The sequence below is a fragment of the Lissotriton vulgaris genome, chromosome 4_1, assembly GCF_964263255.1.
Source record: "Lissotriton vulgaris chromosome 4_1, aLisVul1.2, whole genome shotgun sequence".
In the NCBI taxonomy this organism is placed as follows: domain Eukaryota; kingdom Metazoa; phylum Chordata; class Amphibia; order Caudata; family Salamandridae; genus Lissotriton; species Lissotriton vulgaris.
Window position 1 is genome coordinate 842,816,631 of NC_141691.1, and position 10,956 is coordinate 842,827,586.

A 10,956-nucleotide genomic window follows, 5' to 3' on the forward strand; every position below is an offset into this window, starting at 1 on the left:
ATACAAAGGCCTCACATAAAAGTCACCCGCCCTACTGTTACTGGTGTCTCATCCTGGCTGAATGCTATCTGGGGCCCTATTCTGTAAAGGGCGAAATTCCCTGTTTGGGCCCGGCGCACCTTAAATCAGGTGTGCCATATACAAACAGGGAAAGTGCGCCCTATTACATGGAATGATTTGCCCCCGGTGTAGCTGCAAACTTGCGCTGCCTTAGAGTCAGCACTTTCTTGTGAAAAACAGAGCAGCTGTTTTGAAGACGCTCTGTGTTTTCACAATGCAGGCGGCTACCCGGCTGCACTTTTAAAGGGGCTAGAGAGCCTCTCGTCTGCAAGGGGATGTCAGGGGGTCCATGGAACCCCATGTCCTCCCTCCAGAGGGCTGCTCTCACTCGACGCACTGTCAGTGTGCCTCCTGAGAGCTTCTTTGCTTCTGCACCCACGTCTGTAATATGGCGTGGGCATACAGGCAAAGGGATTCTCTCATTTGCATGGGGCTTGCCCCATGCAAATGATGACGTGCCCCCTGCAGATAGCACTTGCGCACATAAAGCGACAGCACTATCAGTATTACAAAAGGGCCCACACAAGCATCTGCCATCCCTTCTGTAATACCAAAGTGCCTCGGTTGTGAAAAGCGGGCGCAAACATTTGTTGCACCCCCGGGGCACTCTGTAACATGGCCACCGGAGCCTATTGCCTAGATGCCAATTTCATGGAAGGAAACAGGCATTCAGCTTCTTATCAATTTACAAGTGATTAAGACAAACTGATTTGATTTTTGTTTTTTTCGCCCCTTATGGGATAGACATGCATACACTGTAAGACTGTCACAAATATCTACTGTTATAAGTATTTCATCCAGTTAACGACTTAAACGATACTTGCTAATATATATATTTTAAAATTTATTTTATAGCACTACCCATCATATAGGATGTCAGAGTGCTTTACGTCACACACACACTATACAGAGACAATGCAATGCACACATGTACACAGACACACTATGCTCAGATAATGTATCATTCAAATGAGTAAACAAAGGTACAGAAGTTGCGACAAGACAATGAGTGTGACAGTTGTAGGGGTCACTTTACATCCATACTTGTAGAAACATGAAGTCATGAATTTAAATGCACCACTACCCAAAGGAACCAGAAATGTAGGAATAATTAAATGCTGAGAAAAATAACCTATGTCTTACAGTTTGGCAACAACTTCTTGATGTTGGTGTACAACTCATTTAGCTATAGTAAAATTGTACCTTGTGACCTACAGGTAACTAAATAATCGCTGTGACTCTGGTGGTTACCAACTTAACTATCTACATAAAATACAAATATGTGCTCTGCATGTTACATATTGTGCTTGCAGCAGGCAGATTATCCCTCTCTGCTATGTGATGAGCCAAAACTGTGATTAGATAAGTTAAAGATCTCTCCATCAAGTACATTAACCACCAGTTATCTATCATTATTATAATATATAGCAAATTCTATTGTAGATCTCTACAGCAGGTGCCTTATCCCATAGGATATTTAGAAAGCAGCCTGGCTGTGACTAATTAAGTAATACAGAACAGTTGTATTTTTTCATTTCTTTATAGAGATTTAAGAAAAAATAAGGGACACATTTATCAGACAACGGTGCAAGAGCGACAAAACTCTTAAGTTAGAGTTATCAAGCCACGCAAGGCCTCCTTGCGTGGCCCTGAGTGGATTTATAAATCCGGAGTAACGCAATAGTCCACTAGTGTCACAGCAATCCTTTTGTTACCTGTAGGTCACAAAGTACACTTTTACTACAGCTAAGTGAGCTATGGAGCAACATCAAAAAGGTGCAGCCAAACCGTAAGGCACAGGTTATTTTTCTCAATATTTAATTATTCTCAAATTTCCTAAAGTGGTTCCTTTGGTTAGTAATTAAAGTTAGTGCAAACAATCCCGACCTCTGTGTTACATTTAAAATCACGACATCGTGTTTCTACCCGTATGTATGTAAAGTGACACCTACACCTCGTAACTCATTATTTTATGTAGGAATTGCTGTACCTTGATTTACTCTTTTGAATGATTCGTTGTCTATGCAATGTGTGTGTGTGCATTGCATTGTCTCAATATAGTGTGTGTGACAGAAAGAACTCTGACATTCTACATTGGGGTGGGTAGTGCTTTAAAAGAAATTAAACAATATTAGCAAGTGCCATTTAAATCGTCAAATGTATGAAATACAACGGTAGATATTTGAAACATTCGTACAGTGCATGCATATCTGTTCCATAATGGGGGGAAAAGGCAAATATCCTAGTCCCTTAATCACTTGTAAATTGATAAGCTGAATACCTCTTTCCCTCCATGATATTGGCATCTAGGCAATAGGCTCCAGTGGCTGTATTACAGAGAGTGCCCAAGGGTGGAACCGGTGTTTGTGCCTACTTTTCGTGCCCGGGCCACTTTCATATTACTGAAGGGGCTGCAGATTCTATCACTTACATAGTGGCTGCAGCCCTTTCTTTAACGCTGCTGCCGGATTAAGGTTACAGTGAGCCACATCTAAAGAAATGGACGTTCATGCCATTAAAATAAAAGCATGGCATGGGTGCGCTTTTCCTCCCCAAAAACATTTGTTTGTGAACAAAAATGTTTTAGGGGGTAAAAGCGCCCCATGACTTACCTTCACTTTAATGGTGGCAATGCCCCTTTCTTTAGACGCGGTTCGCTGTAACCTGAATATGGCAAGCAGTGTCTAAAGAAAGGGGCGCGGCCCCTATGAAAAGTGGTCTCACATTTGCGAGAGTTTGGGCTACTGGCGTTAGAAATTACAATGCCTTTTATATATTTGTTAGTTTTGAAAAGACATAAATAAAAGGCATTGTCATTTACAGTACCAACAGCTTAAACTCTTGCGCGACCTATTGCATTGCAAATGCTTGTTTTTCATAAATCCACCAAATCACGACTCAATCCCCTTTGTTACCACAACATGACCCCCAAATTGTCATAGCGCCAAGACGCCCATGGGCATTCGCGCTCTTTATAAAATTATAAATCAAATCAATTTATGTGACTCCGGAGTATTTTTAGGTTTCGCCTGTCGAAAGCTGTTTACAAGTATGTGGGCTTTGTCCCGCCTCTGTCTTCCATTGGCTAGCTCCATAAATGGAGGCTAGACATTGGAAGAGAGAGGCGTCCGTCATTCTGTGAGGCGACTCGTGGGCATTCCGCAGATTCTTTCCCTCTCCGCAACGTCATGAAGACGTGGCCACTGTGGGCGTGTACTTTTTTTTTTACATCGATGTTTGTCTTCATTATTAACTTTGTCCCTGTCCCGCGTAGCTGTATCCGGACCACCTTCCCGCTGTCCGTCCCCCCTCCCGCTATCCTTGTCTTTGTTCCCGCCCCCCTCCCGCTGTCTGTTTGCCCGTTCCCGCCCCCCCCGCTGTGTCTCAGCCCGGCGCCCGCTTCTATTTCAACTTCAGTGGCACACACACTCAACAATGGCGCCTATGGCTCACAGCCACTCAACCCCGGGTACCCTGCTGTTTTTACTTTGCAAACTCCATCTATTTCACTCACTGACCTGCGCACGTAAACAAGCACCGTGACTGTCGCCTGCACGAGCCGTAGCTCGCACCGTGAGGAGAGACTTCGCCCTGCGCCTGCTTTTCCCTTTGTGAGCTGTGCTAGTGAAAGCGCCTGCCGCTGTCCATGAGCGGCTGCGGCTTGTAGCGCTGCGAGGCCCATCCCGATCTCCTTGACGTGAACTGCAGCTTCGCCCCGCACAGAGTGTGTGCACCCTCTTCTCAGGACCTGTGCGTGTATCCCAAGTGAAGAGCTGCCTAGCAATGCACCGTCCCCGCCGACTACCGTGAGCTACAAGGAGGAGGATACCGCGATGCACGGCATTGACCCCCGGATTGCCCGCACTAAACTCCAAGACAAGGTAATGACCTGTGCGCTTGCTGAGTAGTGCAGCGAGTGAGCTGAGAACTGTGCGCAGAGTATCTGGCCCGTGAACCCTTGGAGCGCAGCGTACCCCCCCTCCGGCATCTCCAGCCAGCCGGACATGTCACCCGGTACTCCTCATTGTGCACTTTAAAACTGACTTGCCGCTTACGCCTGTGTATTGGAGGCTGGTACGCCTCATAGTGCATTTTCAACTCAGTGGCAACGTTCGCCTCTGCACCCGAGGCTGGTTCGCGTCCCTGTGTCCTCCGAGCTAACTCACCACGTCCTGCTGTGGCCCCGAGGCTGGTACGCTTGTTGTTTACTCGTTGCCCACTCAAGATAGCTCTGGCAGTGACCACACACTCACTAGCGCTGCGCTTAGTGTCTCAGCACGGTGCCCGCTTCTATTTCAACTTCAGTGGTGCACACACTCAACAATGGCGCCTATGTCTCACAGCCACTCAACCCCGGGTACCCTGCTGTTTTTACTTTGCAAACTCCATCTATTTCACTCACTGAGCTGCGCACGTAAACAAAAATGGTAAAGTCTTTACAGAAGAAACATTTCTACAGTGAAGTGTAATTGCATGTAAAATCCAAACAATGCACTGCTGCTCCATGCGCCACATCAGTTTTTGGTATGTTTTCTAGTGCCCGACTGTCTGCCTCTCTGCATGCCACAGAATATCGTTGTGTACATTTACACGCCTGGGGTATTAGGGGTGGTTGACGAGAATCTGACTACTTCAAGCATTAAATATTGGAGCGAACGGGACGCTCTGCAGCCCTCTTCTTCGGCAGCAGTTTACATTTTCTAGAAAAACCTTCTTTGGAGACTTGCTTGTGCCGACAATCATTAAGTTTTATATTTGTAATTCTTTGAGGTCGGATGTCATTCGGTGCTGTAAAGATATAAGATAAGGTTTATCCACAGTTCTGTAATCACCAGTACAAACGCAATGCTTAATAGTGCCTAATAATTCCGTCTGCCCGTTTGTCTATAATGCTTGCATTTGATTATGGGGCCTTCACGTTTCTCACTTCCTGCGAGGATCCTTTAACTTAAGGTCCGAGAGAGCTTCTAAAAGACAGGAACACTTTGGCATATTAAGCGTCTGCTGCTTGTTTATTTTTCATGTGTGCTTATTTGCATAGTGCATAAACCTCCAAGTGCACATCTTAACGTTTTTGAGTTAGGTTGCTAGCTGGTGAAGGCTTCTTCCGCGGTAACTCCTTGTAGATCATGGAAATATGTGCTGTCGTCTGTAAATCTACGTAGGTTCTTATCCCTGTAGCAATTCAGGCGATCAGTGAAATTTGCCTGCAGGTTGCATGTTTACATCTGCGAGTTAAGGCGCCTGCTGCAAAGATCTGTTTGGTACCCTGAGGTCGCTGATTCAGGCTTTCATCCTTCAGCAGTGGATAACTTGTATCATAAGTTAGGTAATGATAACAAACTATCTGTTAAGGAATTAAGTTTCTGCGTTGGCTCTAAAAATTAATTTTATTCATTTTTGTGTAACACTTTTAAATAACTCCATGTGTTTCATCTAGAAAGGGGGCACCTTTCCAAAAGGCTAGGAGGGTCGAAATATGCGATTGGCTAAGCATATTGACGGGAACCAGTAGTCAATAGTTTGCCATTAAAATTTCAAACATTGCACAGCTCTACAAATCATTACGCTTTTGATTTGAAATTCTTTGAGGTCGGATGTCATTCGGTGTGTGGCTCAGGGTGTGTGTATGTGGCTATGGGTGTGTGTGTGTGGCTCTTAGTGTATGTGTATGTGTGGCTGACTCTGGGTGTGTGTGTGGCTGTAATTGCTGTTTGCTGAGCTCATTTATAGGGTACAATAGGTCTCACATTTGCAAGAGATTAAGCTAATTGCAAAGTAAAAAACAATGCCATTTATTTATATGTTTTCAAAACCAACACATAAATAATAATGTTGTCATTTACAATGCCAATAGATCAAACTTTTCAAAAGGCGAAACCATTGCATTGCAAATGCTTGTTTCTATTTCACACCAAAGACCTCACGGTTTCCTCTCACGCCTTCTTACCATAATACCACCTTACTGAGATAGAAAGCAGCATCTTGGTGGAAATCTCTCCAAGGGAAATTTGCCTTTGAAAATACTCGGCTGAATGTGCACATGTAGTTGGGTTCCATATCGCACATCCCTTAGGGTAGTGCACAGGCATGTAGCTTGAATTGGTGCATCAGAAGCAGTGTCACCGGGGCCCAGAGACTAAGGGGCCGACTGAACCCTGCCTACCGCATTTCACAGCTAAAACAGGGTGCAAGAGGCCCGTTCCCTCCCTAACACTAAGGTCAATGACACACACTGGCTGTGTCACTGGTAAAGTAGTAATGTTTCAACAAATGTTTCCTGAGATTAATCTCACACTTTTGCCTGAACTGTTGATGTTGTGAAGCTTAACTCAGGATATTGAAAACCCTCATTTCGCTGCATAGTCAATTCTTAAACTATTTATTGGGCTAACCCATGGTATTAATGTGATGCTCCCAAAAGAGGTGCATTCGCTCTGGATCAGGGAGGTTACAAACCGTGCTTAATTTGTGAAAAAATAAGTGCCAGGACTCTCGCCACTGCAGCTTGCATCATACATTGCCCCTTCCACGCTGCCAATGATAATAACACCACAACTACTTAACCTCACACTCTTACAAGTGTGACATTTCGTACTATTTCAAACCCCCAAAGCTATAGGAATGACTTTGGTGATAGGTAATGGTCATTTATAATGAATTTAGCATTAATAATTAACTGTTGTTGTGGCCATCTCTAAATTAGCTAGACATCGCCCCCTTGTGGCAGGCTGCCACAATCTCTGGTGCTGACAATTAAGTGCCACTGCCGAGCATTGGAAACCACTGGCTCAAATTAAGCACTGGTTAAAAAGCAGTCATGAATGATGCTATTATTATATGTCCCGCTTGCTGCCATAATACTGAAAATGTTGTTGCACTGCTCCCAATAACTTTCCGGTGCCAGACAGAGGAAGCAAAAGCAGTACAGGCAAAAATGCTCAAACTTCATCTCCTCGCACAATTTCTTTCCATTTGTCCATTCTCTCTCTCTCTCTCTCATCATTGGATTGCTTTCTCCCGACCTTCCTAATTCCCAGCCCCCCCTCTGGAGGCGTCCCCATGCCTGCTGCAGTTAACCTCGTCGAGTTAGGATTTTGTCGTTATTGCAGTTTTTTAGTGCAAACTCAACCTGAAGGTATTTGAGTGCTTTCTTTATACGGGAACAAGTTATTAGTAGGCACGGGGGAGATTACGTGATTTGCCCAGAATTACAGGCTGTTTGGCTGATGCCGAGACTTAAACTTGGTTTCCCAACTCCTAAACTGGCAGCTGTGACCGTTACACCTAAGGAGCGCCCGTGGGCTTTCAAAATTGCCCACCAGTGGCCCCATCCCACTCACCGGGACATGAAGGTTAAATGTAAGGCCTGTCCAGCCCTCTATGCTTCAATACAGTAATGAAACTCGTTTTAGCCTCCCCGCAGGATAAAATAGATAAATTGAGATGGATTACTTTTTAACCTGCAAATGGCACGTATACTTTCTGCAGCAGTCGCATTGACCGTTGTAAGCAGGACAGAGTAGTGATACGTGTGCCCAGGGAAGTACGTTCTGGGGCGGATTTAAAAGCCCCATGCAACAATTTTGCGCTGCCGTTGCGTCACTTTTGTGACGCAGTGGCTGCGTACAAAATGCAGCCAATTTACAACATGACGCATCTAGGGAGATGCATCAAGTTGTAAAGCCCTGCGTACATTATACCTGCGTCAGGTATAATGTATGCAGGGTGGGAGTTCCCACGCAGGAAAGCCTCGTAAAAGTGATGCAGTGAAATCTACAAGATTTCACTGCGTCACTTCTCGGACGCCACTACGTCAAAACATTACGGTGCAGATTTACAAGCCCCTTGCACTGCCAGTGCGTCCCTTTTTGTGAAGCACTGTCAGAGCATTTCTGTGCCAAAATTTACAAGGACAGGAAAAGCCACCCTGCATAGCTTTTCCTGTCCTTGTAAATACGGCCCCTTTACATGCAGCACTTTGCGTGTAAGGGGCATTCCATGGGTGTTGCTGTGGGTGTTCCCACACAACACCCATGGAACCAGACACATTTCCAGATTTACGAGGAATCGTCAACCAGGAAATGTGTCAGTATGCTACGCTCGTAGCGAGGCGCAGTGAAGAGAAATGTTTTCATTTCTTCTTGTTTTTTTTCTCATTCAAAAAGAGGAAATGTAATGGATTGTTTTTGTGCAGAAAGGTGCCCCTTCCAGCACAAAAACAGTCTCCCCATGGCGCAGACATCCTTGCACCATGGTGCAAGGGTGCCTGTGCCAGTGCATGGCAGCTGTTTATGCACAAGCACAGGGGAGAGCACAGGAATGCGACATATCATTGTAAATATGTTGCATTCCTGTGCTCTGAAAGTGCCACAGCGTGTCGCAAGGAGTGCAGCAGTGTACTGGGAATATGCCACAAAATGCACTGCTGGAGTTGCGTCGTGCTTGCGGCACGACTACAGCAATGCGTGACTTTTTCCCCAACAGATGCGTCCGAATATCCGACGCATCTGTCAATCCTTGTGCCATGGTGCGCCGTATGGTGGCGCAAGGGTTTCTCACGGTAGTGCAGGGAAAGCGACGCATCTGAAGCGCCACTTTCTTGTAAATCTGCCCCTCTATGTTTACTGCTCTACATATTGTAATACCAGATTAGTGTGTATATAGGACATATATGACAAAATACTATTTCTAATCTCAAAACTTCAGGCGCTATATTATCGAATTAATCTGAAAGATGGAAGACTGAGCTGGCCCTACCTGCTTTATGCCACTCATAAATTCTCACAGTCGTACAGGTTGGAAGGGGTGAGGCTAGGCTTAACACCCATTGGGCTCACGGGGCTTCAGCCCACCCCCCCCCCTTCTTACAACCACTCTGTCTAAGTTAGGAAGAATTAGCTCCCACCCCAGAAAGCCCCCCCCCCCCCCCCCCCCCCGAAGTATTTTTCAGCCCCCCCACCAAATTTGGCTCTAGTTGCCCGCCTGGGTGAGACTGAACTAAATAGAACAGCCCCACCTCCCCGTCTAACGGAAGCTCTGTACTCACGTCAGATCTATTGCAGACTTTCAGCACCCGCAGCACGTTCTTACAGACGTTGTCCAGCGGGGTGTTGCCCCCGACACATGTGACGGCCAGCACCTTCACATGAGGGGCCGCCAGGGCCATCATGATAGCCTGGGCATCGTCCGTCCCGCAGTCCACGTCGATAAGGAACTTTTGCTTCTTCGGGGCGTGGGACATCGTGCAGGCGGGGGACGAGGAAGCTTATTCAACAGGAAGAGACGAGATGAGAGTGAGGCAAGGGTCTGGGCTCGCGGGGTATTTATTGACACGAGCTGCACCTGGAGGCAAGAGAACCCCGCCCCTCACATGATGTTATCGAGACAGACACACGGGTCGGCGCCTCAGCCTGGAGGCAAGAGCGCAGAGTATCTCAGCTGGAACCCATCCCCTACCCGGACAGAACCCACAGAACCGGTTCTAAAGGAGCACGCACACCGCTTCTACAGCCCCTTCCCCCTGCAGCACCGTTCACAGAAACTATGTATTTTTGCACGTTTGCAAAAGGTGCTGAATTTTCTCAGACCCTAACACAGGAACGACGGACAGCGCTAGTGTTAATCAGCACACATATTTCTGTTTGTTTTTATTTTAAGGGTATGTGTAATATTTTTTTTACGAAGATGTTCCTAACACAAACGGAATTCGATGTATTTTGTTAATCGATTTTGGGTAATCGTACAGATTTTTTTAAAACTTATTTTGTAAAGTATTATATTTGCCGGTTATTAAGCCAGCATAAGCGACTCGTGACGTAACACTACTCGACCACAGAGACCTTCACTCTGCATGAAGGAAGTTGGGGCTTGTGGGCCCAAGCAGTGTGGTGTTTATCTGTGGAAGTAGTTTTCAAAACATCTCTTACTTCACAGAGACCGTGCTTCCGTGCTTGGGGCGTGCCCCAACTTCCCTTATGGCTTCTGGGAAGTAATGCATGTTATTTATGCCACCTTAGACGAATGCCAGGAGATGGGCACCTAAGAAACACAAGCATCGGCAAAGCCAATAGATCTCACCCATGCAAGAGCTATTGGCTTTGCCAATATGTTTTAGCCATGTTGTACACCAGCTTGGCTGCTATTCAGCATGGCCACAAGATAGTGGGGTACAGTAGAGTGGCGTGGAGTTGTAGAGTAGAGTGGCGCCGAGAGGAGTAAATTGTTGTAGAGTGGAGTGCCATAGAGTGAAGTGGCGTAGAGTAGAATCGAGTAGTTTGTCGTAGAATAGAGTGGAGTAAAGTGGCATGGAGTGACAGAAGCCTCGTTGAGAGGAGAAGAATTGGAGAGTGGCATTGAGCGGCGTAGAGTACAGTAGAGCAGAGTGGCATAGAGGGGAGTAGAGTTTAATGGAGTGGAGCATAATAGAGTTATGTATTGTAGTGTCATAGAGTGGCCTGGAGTGAAGTGGCGTAACGTAGAGTGGTGTAGATTAGCATAGAGTGCAGGGGCGTAGAGTGCATTGGTCTTAAGTAAAGTGATGCAGAGTGAATGGCACAGAGTGCAGTAACGTAGAGTGAAGTAGAGTGCAGTTGCTTAGAATAGATTGGTGCAGAGTAGATTGCAGTGACAGAGTGTAGATTCTTTCAGGGTAGAGTTAAGTGGTGTAGAGTGGAGCGGTGCAAAGTAAAGTGCAGAGGTGTGATGTAGAATTGCACATAGCTCAGTGAGTAAAGTGATGCATAATAGAGTGGCTTGCAGTGTAGCAGCATAGAGTGCATTGGCAGAGACTTCAGTAGAGTGACAGAATTGAGTGAAGCAGAGTAGAGTGCAGTGGCATACAGTGCCGTGGCATAGAGTAGAGTGGCGTAGACTACAGTTGTGCAGAGTAGAATA

General features: G+C 46.0%; 1 protein-coding gene across 1 annotated transcript in view; it reads right to left on the reverse strand.

The window, feature by feature from the left end:
- The window catches only part of LOC147722658 (uncharacterized), a 132,243-nt gene extending 122,660 nt beyond the window's left edge, over window positions 1-9,583 (reverse strand). The window contains exon 1 of the mRNA XM_086965162.1: window positions 9,110-9,583. Coding sequence (XP_086821288.1) covers window positions 9,110-9,304 — 195 coding nt within the window. The 5' untranslated portion in view covers window positions 9,305-9,583. The remainder of the gene's footprint in view (window positions 1-9,109) is intronic.
- Between the last annotated feature and the right edge of the window lie 1,373 nt (window positions 9,584-10,956).